At 39.0% G+C, this 22,570-nt stretch overlaps 1 protein-coding gene across 5 annotated transcripts in view; it reads left to right on the plus strand.

Annotated features, from left to right (window-relative positions):
- Positions 1-22,570, plus strand: part of HHAT (hedgehog acyltransferase) — a 147,005-nt gene that overhangs the window by 62,510 nt on the left and 61,925 nt on the right. For all 5 annotated transcript variants that reach the window (XM_063152137.1, XM_063152139.1, XM_063152134.1 and 2 more), the window contains one exon: positions 11,152-11,353. In XM_063152137.1, the coding sequence (XP_063008207.1) occupies positions 11,152-11,353 (202 nt within the window). The remainder of the gene's footprint in view (positions 1-11,151; positions 11,354-22,570) is intronic.

Consider the following 22,570-nt stretch of genomic DNA (forward strand, 5'->3'; position numbering starts at 1 on the left):
TTGTTCTGTCTTTCTAACAAAAAGAATACCTTTAGACAACTGGAGAGATAAACAGCTCAGTGTCCTAGCAGGATAAGATTTATGGTACATTTTCTACTTAACTTTCCATGACACCTTAAATGATGATTTTTCCCTGGCACTTTTACCAATACCTTTTCCTTGAGTATGCACCTGGTTTTTGTCCCATTTTTTTAAACTGTTTTTTCCCCATCCTTACATATGTATTTAAATTTCTGGCTGTAACTACAGCATTTCTTTCTCAAGTTCTGCCTTTGCATTGGAATAATTTCTTGCCGTATGTTGAAAACTTACTGGTTTGTTTAGCTCTGGCCTCTGTTGCTACTGACTTCACAGGAACTGACATTTTCCACCTAAGTTTTTATCTGGAGTGAACTCTGTTCCTGGTGGTTGTTAGGGGTGTGTGTCTATTCTTTCTTTACAAATGAGAAAAAAAGGAGATCATTATTTAAGGGTGCAACTTCAGCAGAAGTAAATATTTTGTTTCACTTTGCTTAATTAAATTTATGTTCATTCTCACTTAGATTGATTTGGGCTGATAAATGTGTATTGTACTCTACATCAGAGGTGATTTAGCTCTGCTGGTGTTTGAAGGGTTTTTGACAAGAGGCTGGAGAGTGTAGAGAAGTTCTTTATTGTGGAAGGTGCTGTATAATCTTAAGTGATCCCAGCTTTGCCTGGACATCTCAGTGCCTTGGCTGTGCTTTATAAATAGTCATTTCCCAGAACTGCAAAGTGCATTTTCTAAGAAAAGTGAGCTCAGGAGAGGTGAGTGAATTACTCTGCTTGGAATAACGTCAAAAATCTAACTCTTCAAATTTTGTGCACACGCAGTTTGGAGGAATATGTAATGCTATGCTCTCCTTAAGCAGATACTTTGACATTCCTCAAGTTTCCTGCCAAATTTATACATCATCTTCTCTGTATTTCTGCGTTTCATTAATTACATACCTTTATTTCAGAGATCCATCGAAGTATGTTTTGTTGATTTTGGTTTAAATTTGAAGATTTGGTTTAAATTTGGAGACCCGAGTCTTCACTGACTTTGAGTCTTTGAACATTATTCTGATCACACACAAATTTGTATTTCTGATGCACCCTAGTGAAAGTCTTCTGGCACCTTGATTTCTGTTTGTCTATAGAACCATACAGCCCAGTGAAGCAAAGGTATTTCATGGTTTGGTGAAACTGCTGTGTGGTCTGTGGATACTAACAGTGCCCTTGGACATGCATGTGTACAAAGGGATGTAAAAATGCAGAAGAATTATCAAACTCTCCACAAAGGAGTCTGCAAAGATTAAACAGTCTTTCTGTTACCTAGCAAATTTTAGAGGGCCATTCAATTTTATTACCTTGTCTCCAAGCAAAAATGGTTTAATGAGGAAAATAAATAGGTTCTGTTGTAGTGACTCTGTTTTGTGCACTCCTTTGACAGAGGTGTGCTGGAAAAGGTAGCTGTTAAGTGCATGGTGATGAGTGTATTTTAAACATCTGAATTCACACATGCAGATGAATCCACATATTTTCTGATGTACCTGGCATACTAAGATTAGCAGAACGGCTAAATAACTTGTGCTTACACCTGTGGAATTTAAATCAGCTTTCTAAGAGAAGAGAGAAAATACAGTACTTTATTCTTGGTGTGGTGAAAGCAACAAATGACACATTTAACAGTTTTTCACTAACTGTAGCACAAACAGTTTGATATGTGCAGGCATATGCAGAGGAAAAGCTGGATCCTGTTGCTTCAGAGAGGAGGAATGGCGAGGGATGAGATTTGTTGCAAAGGTTTTATTTGTGTAGGAAATTTTTGCCTATGCAGCCTCCAGTTGAGGTATGCAGTTCTGAATTTTGAGCTGGGCTCTCTGATATAGAAATAGTCCAGATTATCAACTGTCTAACACAATTTGAAGTGTTAGAAAGCAGGCATTCTTTATTACAGCACTGGACACATTTGGAGGATTTTTCCTCTGATTGAATGTGTGTTGTGAAACTTTACAGCAGTATTTAATCCATTGTGGTCATACACATTAATTAGTTCGTAGTTAATACATAAAAATCCCTTTCATAGAACTAATTTACATGCTTCTGCCTCTTACTGGAAGTCTTTTTATGGGTCTAGAGGGTCATCTAAAGGGGTCTAAAGTGGTCATATTTACCGAGCCCCCAGTTTTGCAAATGACCTTGCCTTGAACTTCTCTTAGGGCATGCACTGTTTCTTGTTATATACCTTTGCCACAAAAACCACTTAGGTTCCTCATGATCTGTTTATTCACTGCTTCCAACTACATTTAACATCCTGTGTGTCTACTTGTATGTTCCTTAATCTGATTTTCTACCTAGTCTTTCAGCTCTATTTCATAACTCCAAAGGAACTAAACATTTTTATTCTCTATGTTGTCTATCAAGTCCCCCCTTTTCTTGAGACTGTGTCTCTTTCAGACAAGTCTCAATACTTCATTTTCCAGCACAGAGTGTTACAACATCTATAACATTGAACCATAATACAAGGAAGTACACATACTACAATAATTACACTGACTGCCACAACTGCATTTTGTAGCAGTCGCCAATTTGGTAGCCGTGAAGTAAGCCAATGCCACCAAGAAGAATGTTCCTCTCTCTGCTAGTCTGCTACTGCTCTTTCTGTTGGAATGGTTCCTGTCTGTTGGGCTTCAAACCCATCACTGATGTAAGTGCAAGACTCCTGTCCTAAAATAGCACACATTGCTCCCTGGCTAGCAAGCAGGTAATCTGAGGCTGTGCAGTTCTGTACAGCCACCATTCGTGTTTGTTGGAGCTCAGAAGATGTACTCTTTGATATTTTAATAATACTGTTCACCATTTCTTCTAATAATCACTTTAGCTTGTTAATATAAATTCCATAGTGCAAGGCAGCATGCACGGGGCTTAGAGTGAACAATAATCTTTTGCTTCCCAAAATCAAAGGAATTTATTGTGGCTCGTCCTGGACTCCCTGGATGGAAAATGTTCACCTGGCCCTAAGTCTTCCTTGTGGTTGTTGCCAAAGTTCCTTAAGGGGAGGCATTAATACTGCTTGGAAACAGGAACCAAGCCATCCTTTGTAGGCATTGTCTTTGCATATCCAATAGGTCCCATTCCCAGTATCAGAGGTCTGATTTCCTATGTCCCACTGTTGCACTCCTGGTGGATCTGGGGCTCCTACGTGGGCTTCTGTTGTGTGCTTGGTGCAGTGAGTGAGGCCAATGGAGTTTCACATGGCATTGCAGCTGGGAGTGGTATAATACCGACACTGATTTGTTTCAGCACAAGTTGTATTTCCATTTTGAATAAAATTAAATAAAATTAAAGCATATAAGTCCTTTCACTAACTACAGTAGTTTTAGGTTTCTTCTTAAGGGGAATGTTACTAAATCCTGTTAAATTTATAACTGTGTTTCTGTGTTCTATTGTACAGTTTTCTTTTACTGTTCCTTCACTGACTCCATTAAAAGTCATAGCCCATTACCAAAGTTCTTGCCAGCCCATAAGCATGGACCATCCAAAGGAACCCTGTTCCTACCAACATTATTTGAGAACATATCCAGCAATTACTTACATTTAATATTTTAGCTACTTTGATCTTTAAACTTTAACAAGAATTTTCATGACTAATCTCTTGATGAAACTCTTGATTAGCTATCAAGGTACAACTCATAGGTATAAATAATACTTTAGGTAAAAGGTTACTCATTCTCTTTCCTCACTGTTTGTGTTGGGGACAATAGTTCCACTGTCCATGGAGCTGACACCTTTTTGATTCTAGAATAATATACCTGAGGTCCTTTACTGCTCAGTTTTACTGTGATGTATGTGGGTAACAGTACTTGCTGGTGTCCCTTTGGCTGGAGAGGTGCTGGATCCCTGTCCCTAAAGTACACCCAGTTTCATGGTTGGAATTTGTGTGCTGGTGCCACCATTCCCCATCTGGTGATGACAGCTGCCTGTCATAAATCCTGCAGAGTTTTACCTGAAGATATGAGATAATTATTGAGGTCTTGTCCCACCTTTAGCATGCATATCCCTTGGGATGTGTGGAGTTTGATAGGGCTGACCCTAGAGCAGCTTGTAGGGGCTTCATTTTTCCCTGCCCTTAGCTTGGATCCTGATTCTCTACAATGCAATTGGGAGAACTTGAACCCAAGTCAATGAGGTTTCTTGACAGATTTTATTGAGTTGCAGCTTAATAGTGTAAATCATCCTTTCTGCTTTTCTGATAGCTTGTGGTCAATAGGGAGCATGTAATTCCCACTGAATTTCTCTGTATTGTCTGTCACATCCAGTGTAAGAGCTGGGAGAAGTAAAGAAAATAAGTGGGGAAAAAAGAATTATTTTGTTGATGGTGTTGCTTATGCATTTTGTCTAATGATTGTTTAGGAGACAATGAGCAATTCCTGGTGCAGAAATCTGGACTGGAATATCTGCACCTCTCTGAGTAATGCCCTAGCCACAGACTTGTTTTTTTTTCTTGCATATTCGCTCTTTGAATCTCATTTATTTTCTGCCTAGTGGCAGCCTGGTAACAGACAGCTGGAGCACTCCTCTGAGAGGCAAGATCTGTTGGTCTCCCTGGCAAAGAGCCTGACCTCTACCATTTTGTAAGCAGAGAGTGACAGTGCTATTAATATATCCCTCTTCTAGCTGTGTTTTCAGAGGAGTGTATAGCCTGCCTGTTGTGCTGCTGAGCCTAGATACCATCAGCACATGGTAGGTGTGTTGTGAATATCAGGAGTGAATTGGGCCCCTGAGGGGAGGTAACTTCACAAGAGCTTCAGGGAGCTCTGCAGATCCTTATGGAAGGAGGCAGGAGTGCTCCTGCCCATCTCCATCTGTCAGCTGGAGACACAGCCCTCTGCCACCCAGGAGCTGAGCTGGAGGCACTTAACTCTGCGTTGTTTTGGCAATAACACTTAGGCTTCTGCTGTCAGCAAAATGTTTGGGGTGCTGGTTTGAACTTAATGCTATAACCAGTCTTTTGGCTCTTGGGTCATCTGGAAGCCGTCCCATTTCCATTCTGATCAAAGGCAGCTCACTGGTAGTTTTGCATTTGACTGCAAACAGGTGGTTATAGGCAGGGTTTCTTTCTTTCCTAGATACAGCTGGAAGAAAACTCAACACAGCAGTCCATCAGTAATGAAACTTTTTCCATTAGAAGGAAATATTATGATTTAGATTAAAATTTCATTTTAAATAAATGAATCTCTTTGAAAACATTAGCTTCCTTGGAAGAGTGAATTCAAAATTATTTATTCAGTATTCTGCAGTTACCTACCCTTTGACATAGGGACTCGACTCATTGTTTTTTGTGTTGAATGCAAGGGAAGAAATGTACTTTAAACACTTCTCAGTTTTTTGGTAGGAAACTTCACACTCAATCTTTGCTGGGAAACATGCTAGCAGTTATGAAGTGAATGAGAATTCAGGTCATATTTGTAAAGCTGAGTGTTCTTGCATATGAGTATTCTCATTAATGCTTTGTAAACCAAATGGACTTAATTTCTCATTAAACATTTTTGTGCTAATGCAACAAGACTTGTCTGCAGCCAACATCAGCTTAAATATTTTAAAGGATCTGCATTTGTCAAGGTCTCTAAACATCAGGTTAAGCTGGTGAGGTGAGAGAGTCTCTTATAGAGCTTAAAAAGCTTTGCCAACAGCCAGCAAAATTGCTAGGCTGTGAGAAATGGAGTTTATCAGAACAAGACTTAGTCTCCTAATGAAAACTTTGCAAAATGGTATTCCAGATATCTCTGGTTATTTCTTTATTTCAGGTGCAAATATGAATAGCTCAGCCTTCAAAGTCATGTTTATGGGAGATGTTTCTGTGATGTAAAACAAATTATTCCTGTAGGACCCAGTCTTACAAAGACTTACAGGTGTGCTTTATTTATGGACTCTGAGTAGCTCTGTTCAAGTCAGTGTCAGCTTGAAGTGACAAAACAGGAATTGTGAGAACTCACCCAGAAGGAGGAATTTGCAGAGCTGCACCTGACATCTTTTTGTTTTGCAGCAGAAAAAAATCAGTGGTTTAAGGCCATGAAGAGAGTATTAAAACCAAATGAATTAAGGAAGCCCAGCACCAGCATAATGCTGCCTGGACAAGTTTTTTTACACATGTCCACAGATGAGCACCCTCCCTGTACAGAGCCTCAGGTGCTTTCTGGTGTCAGGATGCAAGATGAAAACTGCATTATTGCTTTTTAAACTTTTGCTGTGTTGTCTCTAATTGCCCAATTCAAAACCCTGTGATGGTCACACACTTAACCCTTGAATGCTTGAAACTTACAGAGACATTGGAATGTTCCCTGAAATAAAACACAAAATCCCCATATATTAATTGTATTTACTTCACCATTGCAAGCAAATTAACTTTTTCTTTTTTTTCACATTTCACCTCATTCTGGATTAGATGTTCCAAGATCAATGCCTAAGAGAGGGGAAAAAAATCATGTATAGCATGCACCTTGCTGTATTATCTTACTTCAGGAGGAAATTCAGGCACATGTTGAAGAAAGGTCCTGGACAGAGCAGCAGTTAAATGGGTGCTTTACTTGCACTTTCTTCAAAATTTAAATATGTTTAAAATTACATGTGCAAGTAAGAGCAGTATGTGGAGGTCTCAGGGAATAACAGCCCTCCTGAATGATTCTTAACTGATTAAAAAATGCTTCTTTTAGAGGTCTTCTGAAGTTACCAGAATAAAAACTCTATAATGTAGTGTGTTTTTCAAGGCAATGCTTGTCAGATCTCTTATGATTGTTCTGGAGATTACCACTTCAAGAAAACTAACAAAATGGTTATTGGATTTAAAAGGTATTCTCTGTAAGTAAATGTCACTTTTAAATACTTCAGCTATTATGTTTGTGTTTGCATTACTGTAGGGATTTAAATGGTACCATTTGCATATTTTATCCAATTCTCTAATGTTCGCTGAGTGAGTTAAAATGAAGATAAGTTGTGTAAATGAAACAGCTTGCTGGCTGTGGATAAGGTAATTTAAAGTGCTGTACCTGGACTAAAAGTAATGCACTTTGGGGAAAGCACATACAAAGGATGCCTTGTTTGTGAAAGCAGCATGTCTGATTGCATGTAAGTTCTAGTTTGAAATCAAAAGAGGAATAGAAAGATAGAAAACACAGAGATATGTTTAAGTCTGACATCTTTGCCTTGGGAAGGGAAGGCTAGGAATGTATGTTTGGTCATGTCAGGTATGGGGGTGTGCGTGCAAATAATTTTTATTATATAACATTCTCTCAATATTTGTATTTATGTGCTTCTAACACACCCCAGATGTTTTGAGATTCTAATGACATGGAGTTCTCTTCCCCCTTCTCTCCATGTTATGTGCATAACTTTTTCTTCTGACAGCATGAAGTACCTTCCCTTGTTGTCCTTAAGGGAGGTCTGGCCAGCCCCAGCCCAGGGATGGTTGGCAAAGCCTGGCCTGTGGTGTTCTCATGTTCTCTGACAGTCTGCCTAGAAATCGCTGTTCCTTCACCTTCAAATTTCTCCTTTGAAGCTCTGGCAGTGACTGACTTTTGGCACCCTAAGTTAATGTTTTATTTTTAAATACTCACCTAGCCTGCATTTTTTTTGATACTAAGCATTTTCCACAGGTCTAATCTTCTTGTCTGTAATTTTCATGGACCTTAAGGGACCATCCCTCCACCATTGCTGGCCATCCCTCTAACACAGCCTGGAGGGACATGACCAATTACTACCCTCAAATCTACTTAACTCAACATCCTTTTCTCCTTGCGAAATATTTTGCTGCTTTTTTTTATTAGTCCGCCTTTGGCTTATTTACTACCAAGTAACTGCTGAGTTTTCTTTTTCTGCATGTGAGTTAAAATATATTTGTTGTGTATTGCTGCCAGATTTTTCAGCTTTTCTGCCCTCCTTACACTTGTAGAATAAATGTGTCATCTGTTCAAGACCTGTTAAGAAACTCTACTACAGGGGTGTTCCTTTGAGATGAGTTAGGGTGTCATGAGTACCCATGGTTACTTTTATGTGCTAATAGACTCCAAACCAGGGATTTTGAACTTCTGTGTGGATTTTCTGTGATTAGAAATAGGAATAATCTTAAAAGCTGCATGGAAGCTTAAAATGAGATATTTATGTAATGCTGTTCTACTTATGGTGCAGCAGGTCAGCATGTTCTACAGCAACCTCTCCATTTGTGTAAACCCTGAGTAAAGTACAGCGTTTACAGTACAAAGGAACTGCAGGGAAAGATTGCAGGCAGGTAGAAGCATTGGTAAGAAGAAGAAAAGTTAGGAATCATGCAGATATAAAAGACATTGATTTGTAGTAGCCATTACCCCTTAAACTCTTTCCCTGCCTCCTTCCTTCCCTCCTCACAGATTTTCTTACTAAAGTGGAGGGCAGCACAACCTTCTGAATGCACTGTAAGAGGTTCCTTTTCTTCCCATGGGGAAGGGTGAACGAGGGGCTGTATAGAGCGTAGCTGCTGGACAAGGTTAAACACAACAAATTGTTAGTTACAAACTGTGTGTTGTGTTGTTGATAATACAGAACTAATATCTTCTATCATCTGGCTTAATAATGCTTTTCCCAGGGTTATCCTCCCTCACACTTAAGGGTTTGTGCAGCTTTTTGTAATCAAATGAGTATTCTTCTGTGTAAACACACAGGGGAAGTATAGAGAATTGAGATTCTCAAACTACCAGGTTGCTCTAAAAGAAGCAAAATGGATCTTTACAGCGAGGAGAGTTCTGGCATGGTTGTTTTGCAAGACAGTTTTGGCAATCAGAGGGCACAGAGTGCCTGGTGTTGAGCCATGCTCTGCCCCTGCAGAGTTGCCATTGCTTGTAGGCAGGCCTGCCAGTGCAGCAGGGCATGCACACCTACATCACTGGCTGTGATGTGCATGGATGATAAGGCAGCAAATACTTTTTTCCCCTGATGTGTTCTGTAATGACTTTTTCACAAGATTTTTCTGAGTGAAAAATACAGGAACTTAGAGAATTGCTCTTCACTCTGTTCAAGAGAAATGACTCAACATCTATCAATCCTTTATAATCTCTGTAAAACTGCCCTGACAGGGGAAGGCAAGACACATGGTCTGAGAGTGGTCACTGCCCTTGTGACAAGGAATGGAGCCAGCTGCCTGTCCAATTCCTCGTGGCACTAGCAGGGAAGGAGAGAGGCTTTGCTTTCTGCTTTCCATTTCTCCTCTGGGCAGGGAGGCAGGCTCTCCACAGTACTGGAGGGGAAGGTCAGAGTGTTAGTAAAGATTTTGTTATTCCTTTCGGCTTCTGTCCTTCTTCAAACAGGTTTTCAGGTAGTGGATTTTCAGTTGCACATTTGCCATCAGCCTCCCTACAAGCTAAAACTTCACTAACCTTTAACATTAATCAGAATTATGAGTTGTTGCTGCTCAATTATCTAGCTGCTGCTGTCAAACACTAAAAATCAGAAAATAGCCTATTTTTCTCTGCACAGTAAGCTGAAAGCCCTTCAGGCCAGCCTAAATTGAGTTGCAGTTGGAAACAAATGTGTTGATGCTGCTGAGCTCTTCCTGGCAATGCCACTGCCAGTGGAGGCTGCCTGTGCAGCTCTGCTCTCTTTACCCTCTGTGTCACAGCCCTGCAGGACATTCACTGCCTGCAGACTGCTGGGATAAACCCCTCTGCCATTAGATTAATGGATTGCAATTGCAAGTGTCTCTTCAGACATAGGAAGGGGGGAGAGAAGAAAAGCACAACATAAATAGAAATTATTGATCTTAATTTCTATTTATTTTTCATATGCTTAGTGAAAAAGCACACCTATACTGAAAAACATGTAATCAGATGTTCCCTGCAGCAGATTGAATTAAAAAGGTGTATTGATGTTATGCTAAGAAAGAATTTAGAGCATTTGACACTTGTTTTTTTAATGACTTTTTGTTTACCCTTTAATTATGTTCATCACTGTATTTTACCCCATTATTTATTTTCTTACTTCCTAAGATTAGGAATAAGCAGTGTGTTAATTTCCCTTTTAAATTTTTAAAATTATATTTATCCCTGAATGTGAAAACTGATAACTAGAGATAAAAATTTCACTGGAAAATAAAAAATCCCTGAATTACCTTAGCAAGTAGGAATAGTCTCAGATACGAGTACAGACTTTCATGCCAAAGGAATGACAGCTGAGGAGAGCTGTCACTGGTGGTTCTCAGATACCACATCTCCTTGCTGGTACCCATGAGCTGGGTGGTGACTCCCCTGCCTGATGGGCTTCTTCAAAGTGTTGGCAGAAATATGCAACTCTTTCAGACAGTGTCTGGCCAGTGGTCATGCCTTAATCAGAAAATGATGGGAGTGGATGTAGCTCTTCAGGCTGGAAGTGAAATGACCCACAAAATAGTGTCAGCTTTCAGAATCCCATTGCTTCTGATATTTTTTCTGAAGCATCACTGCTTTCTGGACACTTATAAGCATCAATTAATGACTAAGGTTATGACTCCTGAGTTCAGTTTACATGCAGAATATAATTGAATGGAGAGTGTTTCATATGGGTTTCCAGGCGTTTTTGGTATGAGTCCCCCAAAGGTCATCAGACTGACATGATCCTGAGAGTGTAATAGAAGAACCAGATAGGAATTATTTACAGTTCACATAATTTTTAATGAAATATTTCAAAGGAAAGAAATTACAACCTTTTAGTAATAAAGTATGTTTGCGTGCATCTACATTTCTGACATATGGGAAACAGTCTATGGGTTGTGACTGTATGTGACTTTATATAATGTTTTAAATTTTTTGTTAATAATCTTATAGTTCAAATTCACATGAAGATTACAGGTAATTTCTGTAGCTGACTTATAACTATTCTAATTTAAAACATTGAATATTTGCTATGTTCAGTTTTGAGAATATAGTTTGTGCTAAATATTTGCCTAATGCAGAGTTCGCACATGTTTCATGAAGTGATCTACAGCTTTGCAGAAAATAGGGCAAGCTCTGTAAATAGAACATATCAGGTAGTTTTTTCACATTCTTTTTTATGCTACAAATTGACACATTTGTTCTGTGGTGGATGTTTTTCTAAGATTTCTGTGAAATCTCTAACAGCACTGCATATTTGTCATTTCACCTGCAGGTACATTTATGTTCCAATGGGAGGATCTCAGTCCAGTTTGCTTGGAACACTGTTCTCTACAGCCCTCACTTTTGCCTTTGTGAGCTACTGGCATGGAGGACAGAGTTATTTGTGGTACTGGGGTGCACTTAATTGGCTTGGAGTAATTGTGGAGAATGGCACCAAGAGGATACTTTCCATTTCACTTATTCAAGATTTAATTGTAAGTTGAATCTTTCTCCATTTCATATTCTTGTTTCCTGGCTCCATGCTCATCTGAAGTTGCTGGTTACTAATTTGGTTGAACCAAGATTAAAAATCATGGATAACAGAATTAGGATTCCCTTGCCCATCCTCCAGTATCTGAGGTAATAATAGTTCATATCACTAGAATTTTGCCAAGTAGCAGCAAAGCAGATGGTGAAATATGCATGGTCTTAAAAGCTTCCTCTGCAGTCCTAGAGTAAGCAAATGCTTGTCACGTTGTGTAGGGATGAACAGAAGCCAGTTTTAACATTTGTATTCTGATTTCACTCAGGATGGCCTTAAAATATTCATCTTCACTAAAATTAGGAGTGTATGTTTCTAACCATGTGTTTCCTGGACAAATGTGTGTGTAGCAGCTGCTTGCATCTGGGAACAAGCTTACACTGGGAAATCTTATGCCACTAAAGAGCCAAGTAAAGAAAACGTTATTTTGCCTTGAAAACCTCTGATATTTTCATTTTACTTATACTTTTGACCTTCATGCTGTAATTTCCAAAGAACAAAATTGACTTTGATGTGCAAATAGATGCAAAAACCACTATTTTAATTTTGATGGTCATTTTAATCTGCAGGTTTGCTCACTACTAAATCCCAAATCTTCTAATAACTGTTTGTAAGACTAATTTTTAAGTCTTGCTTCCTTACTAGTGATAATTGCACAGAATTCATAATCCTATATATTGTTGTTTTGGTGGGGACTCATTCTGCCGCCTGATGGAGTCTTGTGATGCTCAAGGAATGATGCTTGTTGTCCATCCCTACCCATTTCAGTTTTCACTGCTGTGGCATCCTGTGTGTAGCAGCTGATACAGCTCAGTAATTTAGTAGCCAGTGCTACCTTACATCACTCAATTGTCCATCCCTGCAATTTCAGTGATAGTCTGGAAGCAGATTTTTACCTTCCTAGAGAATGAATTTATCAGATCCATAAATCCTCCCTCTAGGGGGAAACTGAGCTTCACCATCTGACCAGCTGCATATGTTTTGTCTCTGGACTGCAAGACAGCACAGTTTTTTAGGCATCCAACTATAGGAGGAAATAAAAGTGTAGGGGCTTGCTTTTTGTATCTGATGTCATTGTATTAGAAATTTTAATAAAACTCCTAGGGAATTAAGTTCTTAAATATCATAGAAATTATAATGATTATGACATTATAAAGGTGAGGTTATATATGTTGGATTAATTTCTAACATGTAGTTCTAATTATAGTTAACTGATGCTGGCAGTAGGGTTATTTTTGTATAAATTAAACCCCTAACCAAGTGCATTTTACCCTTTTCCTCCACCTTATTTTCATCCCTTGTTTTTAAAGGCCTATCCAGTGTCTTCCATGTCTCCTTTGTTTCCCATTTCTATTGGGAAATATGGTTGTAGACCTACTTTAGAAGACCCTTTCATATCTTTTCCTGAAATAATTCTGAAGCCAGAATTTTTAATATGCATAGTTTTGGCATCTACATTAGTGCATGAGGCAGATCTCACTGCAGCTATGGCTGATTTGCCTTGTGCCTTGAAGGTTTCTCTTCAAGAACGTGAGCTACAAACCACTCATTGTGGCTCTCTCCTCACTTTTCTAACTAACTCCCATTTTCTCCTCGAATGCTGATACTGGGGGGCAGATGAGTGGTTGGACTTTGCATCTTCCTTATCAAGGGGTGGAGTGATATGACATTTTCTGAGATGTACCACATTTAAAAGAAACTGAAAAATTCCCAGTGCCCTGTATAAATTTCCTCTTCCCCCTGTTAATCTGTTTTTTTGGAAACATTCTTGTAATCCTTCTTGGTGAGGAGTGTACTGCAAGTCCAATCACTGTGGTGTTGAAGACCCTCTTTTGGGGGAAGGGTTTTTCACTTAAATTTCATCTGTTGACAAGCTGAAATCCTTTGCATTCTTGTGCTTCACTCAGTTGCTGTGTTGGCTCTTGAGAGCTATTTTTGAAAAGGAAAGTCTATTTTTGTCTTCAGAATAGCAGATGAGTTTTTAAAAAAATACAGAGCACAGGTTTATGCTTTTTTTAACCCATTCTGTTCAGCAAACCTCCTCATATATTATTCTTAAAAGTTGAGAGATATAATTCAGTTGAGCAGGAGGTGCTTAGTAACAAAAAGCAAAAGTCTAGAGGTATAAGTTTAATTTCAGTTTTACTCTGTTTTTAAGACCGAATTGATCACTAAGAGTACCAAGAATGGTATCAAAACTGCCTCCTTTTTTTTTTTCCTTACTCAATATTGTTTCAATTCTCTTGTGAAGGGAAGATTAAAAATCAAAAAGAGCATATTCAGCTCTCATCTTTCCCTGAATTCTTGTGCTAACTACATATATATATATATATATATATATATATATACATATATATATATATATGTATGTATATATCACCCGTATTTGTGCAGATTTTACAGTAGTTTCAGTCTCAGTACTTGAGACCAGCACAATATGAGGAAATCACACTTCTGTAGCAGTCTGACAGGTTTAAAATATTATCTCAGGCATATTGAGCTAGAATGAACAAAGCAGCACTGTCATTATTTGTGAGAAGTAAAATCAGCATATAAACAAATATGTACTGAAAACAGTAAATTCCCTGACCCAAAAAATTGGTTCTAGAACTTTTAATTTGAACTGGTTTCAAACCGGTGCCTGGTTCCTGCATTCAGCTCTAGAAGAGATGATGAGCTTTCTTACATCCTTTTCAGCTTCCACTCTCCTGAACTTTAGTGTTTCAGTAAGTTGTCTGAGGAGAAGTTATCTTCATGTCTTTTTTTCCTTATTGATTACTTGTTAGTTCTCAGTAAATTATAGGTGAATTAATTAACATTTTCTTTTCAGCAAAATGTTATCTATAAAACCACAGTAAATTCTAGGCTTCCTAAGATAGGATGAATCTGGGAACTTTATATTAAATGGGAGAAGTTTCATTGTGTTTTTGTCAGATATTTTTTTCCTTTCTTTTTTAGGTGATATTTAGATCTGTACTGAGCAAGGTAGTGCTTTGCTTCTCTGTTTCTATATTAATTTCTTACACATGAACAGACCTGAGTAGTAACTCATTTGAAATCAATGACAGAATTTGTATTAATTTTTAATAAATAATGTATCTGATTTACAAAAGAAAATGCTAATGGCTAACATTCTCCCCGTGATTTCAAGCTTTTCCCTCTCTTTCTGTAAGGAAAATGATCCATAGAAAAACAGATCTATGAAAAAAATTAGATCTTGGTATAAAAATAGATTTAGAATGAGTTACACCTTAGAGTAGCTGGCAACACCTTTAAATCAATGGCTTTTTGAAAAAGAAATATTTAGAGCTTATCCAAAAGGAAGATGTACCAAAGGGAGTGAAGCTGGCAGATTGATAAAATTAATGTTTTAATCTAAATTGAAATAGCAACATTTATCTTTTTAGTTCTTCAGTTAAGTGAAAACATGTCATTCAGTCTAGTAAGATTTTTTTAAATTGAGACATAAAGGTCTCTCTTCTCAAAATCATACTATGATGAATTTCTAGTTTAAGATCTTATTTTTAGATTTATTTGGTAAGAAACTAAATACACCATAAGCAATTCATTTTGGGAAACCAACTACTTTTAGGTATGGCATATTTTAAATTTTTACTATCCTTGTGAGTGTTTTGTTTTTTTTAAGTATAGAGTACTTTGATTTCTGCATTTTCATTTATGGCTGCAATGAGGTGCACGAATTAAGTCCATTTCAATATGCTGTCATTTCCTACTCAGCCCCCCTTTGCAAAAGGGGAAGCATTTTATATGATGTCCATGTTTTTCTTAGTGGTTTAGCCTAGAATTCGTTAGTGTGTTAGATTATTATTTTCCCCAGAGGAATGAACTCCATACATTTGTCTCTGTAGTTAGAAGATCACCATTATTTTGTGCACCAAAGATGGGGTCAATGACAACTGGTATCCTCAGCTTTCCAGAGAGCAGAATTTTAGATGATTTCCATAGTTTGGGTGGGGTGAAGCATTTTTTGGCTTTTTTTTTTTTTCTCTGCCTAATTTTGTTTGCCCTGTTTGTTCTTCTAGTGCATTAAAATTTCTACATTTACTCATAATAAGTTATGCATTGTCCAGTGATCCTGCAGACAGCTGGTGTGGAGCATGGAAAGGTTCTGACTGGTTAGCCTGACCTCTGGTTCTGCAGGGAATTAGGCTGATCCAAAAGCTCATTGCTGTTGAAGGGGGAAAGGTTTAATTTCTCTTTCCTGCCTTCCTTGCAGTCTCACCACTTCCTCCTCCTCACACCTTGCTGCTGGAATCTTTGCTCAGCTGATCTAGCTCCTTATGCCTGCAGAAAGCTCTACTTCCTTGGGTTGTTTTATTGCTAGATGCTTTAGCTCATGGAGAGGGATCTGAAAAGCACCCAAAGCAATACAGGGTAAGAGACAAAAGCCAAGGAAGGGAAATGGAAGGGGAGCAGCTCAACTGCTTGGAACCTCCCCGTTGTAAATGTGCATAAACAGTGTGGGGTAGCAGACTGGACCTCTGTACTCAATAGCAGTGAAACAAAGAAGCCAGTTGGGTTCTGCTGCATTAATCACTCAGGCTATGCTAGGGTACACACTCAGCCTGACCAAGATGAAAGTGCCTGTGTATTTCACAACCATGTACATATTCAATGTATGTGTCCTATATGTATTGAAAAGTTAGTAATTATTTCCTTTTGTTCTTTTTTGCAAGTATAACTCACTTTGAGTTATAGAGTAGTGAGACAAGTAAGGTTTCCTTCTTCATTAGAGACAAGATCTGACTAAACATTATGAAGTCATTCAAGGGAGATGTGTTTGTTGATTACCTTGGAAGATTAAATCATTAATAAGATCTCTGCAATAAATAAAGATGCTAACAGCTGTTCTTCAGCATGCACTGGGCTTTGATCTTCTCTTACTTTATTTGGTGGAAAAAGTACTTATATCTCTTGTGTACTGTTGTGAAGCCAGTCTGGCCTTTTCTTTTTTCCAATAGTTTTGTGTAATTCTTACACATTTTTTTTACAGCATGGTGATTTGTTAAGTGACAAGCATTACCAATGGTACTTTCTTCATAACATCTTTATGTACTTGCTGTAGAATTGTGTTTGAGTTTGTTGCTTCACTTTCTAAGAATGAACAAATTCCCTTAAGCAAACTCTTATTCTCTAATGCAGAATTGATTTTTGAGACTAGGTACCAACCATAATGTAAAAACCCAGGCTAGGGGAAGGGGCTTGGGGCTTGCCACTCACTCCCTACTGCCCACCTGACCTTGAGTTCAGCCTTATCATTGCTGCAGCCAGAAATCTTTACTATCCAAAGCAGACATACTCTGACTCAAAATAGGTGGAAACTTGTTCTTCTAGATGTGAACATTAGTCAGAGCAGATTTGTGACTACTGGTCTTTGATATTCAGAAGCAGCAAGCTGAGTCAAGGTGCTGTTTTGTACTGAGATTGTGAGTGACCATCAAAGATAAATATGGGTTGCCTGATGTATCCTAGTCAGTTCAGTGAGGTCTAGCTTTGCTAACAATAGTTCTGAGTCAAGCAATTCTTGCTGTGTTTCTGCTTTTGCTTGATTTTATTTTCTTCTCTCTTCTCCACTCTTCTGTGGTAAGGTTTCATTTGTCTTAATGGAAATAAATCCCATAACCTTTTGAGTTTGCCCTAGTAAAAAGTCTCACACAGTCACACACTTGCACTGTGGCACTGATTTTCTTTGCTGAGGGATCTTCTCATCTCAAACTCAGTAACAAAGACTGGAAGTGTAGTAGAGGGACAAGCATATGCAATGTGATATGGAATTCTGTGTGGTGAATGGCAAAAATGGCTGCAGAAATAATTCAGAGATAACATTCTATTGTTTTCTAGCTTTTGAGGCTTTTTTGGTCTAATCTTTGCAAGAAATATTATTTTTGATGCCAGAAGTGGAGAAACCATTGTGATTTCTCTGATATGATTACTGCTCTGCTCCAGACAACGTCAGCTGGGAGGCCCCTGGCATTGCTGCTTGGTTGTCATGAAAAAACCCCAAAAACCATTTATCCCACCTACCAGCATTATTACTTCCTCTTCCATTTTGGAGACATTGGGCAATTTTCTGGCGCTAGGTCATTAATGCTGTTTGAAAAGCAACTAAATCATGCTACAGTGTGAAAACAAGGCAGAATGATGCTGGTTATGTGCTTCTTTGTTACTATTACAGCCTCCCTCTGTGGTTTGCCTCAAAAATTAGTCCAGGCAATGGATGTCAGCAATTACAGAAATACGAGTTGAAGTCCTGAGGAGTGGTTTTCTTCCTGCTCTGCCTTGAGCTACAGAACATTGCTGCAGGGAAAGAATGGTCTTTATTTGCTGAGAGTGTTTGTCAAATGTCTCCATGGGGATTATTACTGTGTATTATATATTTGGTAACTGTCATAAGGGGCAAGATCAAAATTCAGCACTAATGATTGGTGAAGTTGGATCCCTTCCCAACTGGATTACAATTTAAAAGGTAAAAATGTTAAAATGGGGATGAGAGAACTGAGAGAACAACATGGGCAGAATGAGAACCCAAAGAACAAAAACAGGGATGTCAAGGACTTGGAGACAGAGAAGAGTGCACAAATCTCTTGATCAGTGAGAGCTGAGACACATTTATAAGAGTATGTACACTGCCATTGCTTGGCTAAATTCCCTGCTTTAAACATGAAACAGAAAAGAGGATGGTGAATTTCAGTGCTGTTCACTTTGCACTTTTCACAAGCTGCCACTTAAAAAAGAACAAATGGGCAGGTTCTTTGAGAGTGAAGAGTTAAATGTAGAAGTACAGAAATCTCCTTGTGTGTATGTCAAGCTTCCACACATGCATCTGTGAGTGTAGTGGATACATACGAGCTGGTAGGAGGCTTTCTTCAAACAGAAGGGGGAGTTGGCTCTTTGCTGAGAGATGCTATAAATGTAGATCTTTTGGAAAATCTAAAAATGAAATGGTGCTAGTGCAAGACAGCGTTTTGTTGAGTGAATGTTTAGTAAGATATCAATAGAGAAGATGAGTATCTTCTCAAATACTATATATAGCATTTATTCCTAAATTCAGAATCAAGTTCTATTTGTGAAAATAGATCTTAACTGACAGCTGCTTGATTTTAATTATGTGGTCCTCTTTTTATAGGAGTTATGTAGGGAATTACAGGTTGTTTGCATCATCCTGTCTCTTGGAAAAATGCTGTCAGTTCCTGCTTTTGTGTGTGAACCTTCCAGGAGCTAACTTTTACCTTTGCTTTGCAAGGAAAGTATATAACTTGAAAAGAAATGGGATATGACCTCAAGCCACAGTTCAGGTTGGGCAGAAGGGAGGGAAAAACTGTAAGCAAGATGAAATGCCAGGAAAATGAGGCAAACTGAAATAAAGGGGATGTTTCTGGGTTAGAGTTAGGTGAAGAACAGAACAAACAGGAATGATTGCCATGATTACTGAAGGGTACAGTGCATGTTGATGAGGGAGTAAATTTATTCTTCTGCTTAGTGTGGAAGTTATTGATGGATAAGATCTGGTAGCACATCTTGTTCACTTTCCTGTTGCAGGCCTGTTCCTTTCTTGGTACATTGCAGCCCTGGGGATTCCACAATTTCTTTAGATGATTTCATAAATTAATATTTTGTACATGTGTTCAACCAGAATTCTTTATTTTTGTTGCTCTTCTCTTCTGTGCTACAGTCTCTACTCTTACTCTGTTGAACATCTGTCCCTCAGCTTCAGAGTGCAGGAATGTGTACCATATTGAGGTGTCAGGCTCTCATGAGCTGCCTTTCCCTGGCTCCTGTTGATCTTCAAGCATAACTTCTGTTATCATTAATGAGCACGTGTAGTCCCTCCCTTTGTTTCTGCAGTCTCCCAAACGCGCTTCTGTCGCTATGACCCTTTGCCCACTGACAGCGTGTATTAACAAACATAAGATGCTCCATTGCTTGGACCCAACCCATCTTTATTTCTACTGCTCACTTTAAAAATTAAATAAATTGACATTCTGTTTGGCAGAGCTTTGTCACAATTTTCAGCCTTTCCTCCGTCCCATCTGCTCCCCCAGCTGCTCAGTCACACCCTGCCCTCCATTTTCAGTGTGCAGATAGATAAAATAGCCAGGAACTGTTAGTCAGGATGTGTCGCCTCCCTTCCCACTGTCCCATCTGCTCCTCGCTCTCTTTCAGCTTTTCACCCATGCTCCTGGTTTCTGCTGTCCTGTTATTTTTGGCAAATGGCTGCATTGCGGATGACCCAGATTTAGGATATGTATTGGGGTGTTCACTCTTGCCATAATGTGGTGATTTGTGGGGTTCAGGGCATTGAAGAGTTGGCTTGTCATTTACCTGAGCACATTTTCTGAAAGAAAGCACTTGAGGAGGGCTGCCACCTTTAAGATTGATTGAGTGGTATCCCTTCTGTCAAAAGGTATGGATGTTGTGAGGGGGGCTTAATTCTTTAGTGGAGGGTAAAAACTGAAGCTCAGAAAATTGCACTAGTAAAAAGAACTTTGAGGCTTTTTCCAAGCTCTTTGCTGATATGCATAAGAACACCACCTGTACCCTTCCTGTACTGAGCAGCTTTACTCACAAACGTCCGTCCGTCCGTCCATCCATCCATCCATCCATCCATCCATCCATCCATCCATCCATCCGTCCATCCATCCATCCCTCCATCCCTCCATCCCTCCATCCACCCATCACCCCCCCCCCGCAGAAATCCTTGTAAACCCTAAATAACAGACTATTGCAATGAACATTTAATTTTGGTTTTGTGACGTAAAGATGAGTCAACCTTGCATCAGATTTTAAGCATTGTTTGTCTAATAAAAACCTTGAGGAAATTGAAAGGATGGAATTGTAGGAAGCACACTTAGTCTCCTCTCATACACCAGGAGAGGCAATGAAAGATAACTAGGTGTTATTTTCATGGGAGTTAATTTGCTCTATTTCTTCAACACAATAAATAGTGCCGTTTCTATATCTTATTTGGCTGATAGGTGTGAGTGGGAGAGAATGAAGTCTGTAGAACAGATAGTAATAAAATATTGTATACTTTTAGAAGAAGAAAGTTGTTCTAGGTTATCTTGATCCTTAAAAAACAAAGGCAGATAAAAATAGAATAATGTAATCTCTAGTTTGCAATTTGTAGTATCAAGTATGTTTCATGTCACTCTGGTCATAGTATCTGGCAGTCTTCTTCCTCAGTGCATATGTTCACATGAGAGATAATTCAGCTGCTTCTCCAATTTTATCACATGCTCTTGTTTTACCGTGTGCTTGGATCATCAGTTCTCTGGATGGGTAGTTCATAAAGATATAAATGTAGTGAATCTCTGTTTTACTCCACGAAGATAGACTCTTGCTTAAATTGCAGGAAATTTAATTCCTTTACATGGGACTTGTTAAAGTATTTTCAGTATAAGCAAACTTGATAACGTCACTGACTTAATGGCGAAGTTTTCTTTAATCTGTCCCAGAACAGCTCTATAAATGAGATGTTTTGCAAATGCAGCACACATGGATGTTTTCCGTCTTATGAGTGTTTGCCAAGAAGTTACCAGCTAATGTCTGTCAGGGGAGACTGCCTGCCACTTGTCACTCTGTCGCTGAGCTGGGTTTGCAGCATGGTGGCAAACATGTGCCCCTGTTCCTGAGCCCTCCCTAACCCAGTGTGCCGCTGTGGACCTGCTCCCAGTCCAGGCCCCCGCAGTTGGATTTGGGAGCTCTCTCAATGAAAAGCCTTTGGGAAATGCCAAATCACCATGATGCCACCACTTCTGCTAGAAAAAGTTTAAGAGTGATTGGTGTAGGAAAATGTGGGCTTGGTTCCCTGATAAAATACCGAGGGATCTATTTCTGTAAAAAACTTCAGTGTGATATTGTGAATGGGACTGCCTACTTTTGACTGCTGTACGGAATTCAGTCTTAGGTGTCTCCTCAACTTCATAGAATTACAGAATAGTTTGAGTTGGAAGGGACCTTAAAGATCATCTAGTTCCAACCCCCTGCCATGGGCAGGGACACTTTCTACTAGATCAGGTTGCTCAGAGATCCATCCTGCCTGGCCTTGAACACTTCCTGGGATGGGGCATCACAACTTCCTGGGCAACCAGTGCCTCACATCCTTACAGTAAAGAATGTTTTTCTGATACCTTATATAAAGCTATGCTCTTTCTGTTTGAAGGCACTCTCTCTTGTCCTGTCACTACCAGCTTCCATTTGGAAGGCTGGATTTCTTATCCTGGTCAGTCTTCCCCACAGCATTTTCTCTGTTGTTGGCTAGCTCCAAGAAATAAATGCATTTACCTGGACCCTCACTTTAATCTCTCAATGCCATTCAGTGCTATCTTTGTGAACAGTCCTGTAAAAATGCAAATTTACTGTTGGTAGCTCTTAAGTGACACTAGAGAGAAGTTCCTTTAAATTCTGCTCTGCTGCCTGAAGCCACGTCTCCTGCCATGTTTGTGTATTTTGTGCTCATAGTGGTGTAATTAACCTGCATAGAAAATTAAATAAGTATTTTCTCTCTAACTCAAAATTAACTCAAAATTCCACCATGTCCTTTACCTTAACTCTTAATTCTCTCCTTATTGATCTATTCTGGTGTGTGTTATCCATCATCAGCTTTCTCAAGAGACAACCATTATACAAGCTTCCCATTTCTAGATTGGTTTTCTCTTAGAGGCTGACTGTGACATGCATGTGTAAGTGGAAATGGATTTAGGAATGGAAATGTTTGGACTGTGCAGTTTCTTTTCACGCCTGTCTTCCTCCTCCACTCTCAAACGCATAAGATTTGCTTATCAAGGTACTCTGCTACATGATACTGCCATTTATTTTTGTAAGATAGCTGCAAAGGCTGCAACACTGGGAGAGCTCTGATGGCAGCCAGTTTTGCTAGACCAAACAGTGTGCAGAGGGAAGTTTTTCTCAATGTCTGGCAAAAATATCTGAGCAGGAATGGGTTTGGAATAATAACCTGAACTCCATTCAGTTCCAGAAAGGTTGCCTGAGCCAATGTTTTACAAGTCACTTTCTATGTCATGCTGCATGCAGTTGGGCTGAGTATCATGATAGTATGTCTATTTTTGGGGGGGTTTTGGTTCAGTTTAAGTGCTATAGTCTATTTCTTTCACAATGTGTGTGGGGGGGTGAGGATGCTGGTGATTAC

This window comes from Melospiza melodia, chromosome 3 (assembly GCF_035770615.1).
Source record: "Melospiza melodia melodia isolate bMelMel2 chromosome 3, bMelMel2.pri, whole genome shotgun sequence".
NCBI classification, from domain to species: Eukaryota; Metazoa; Chordata; class Aves; order Passeriformes; family Passerellidae; genus Melospiza; species Melospiza melodia.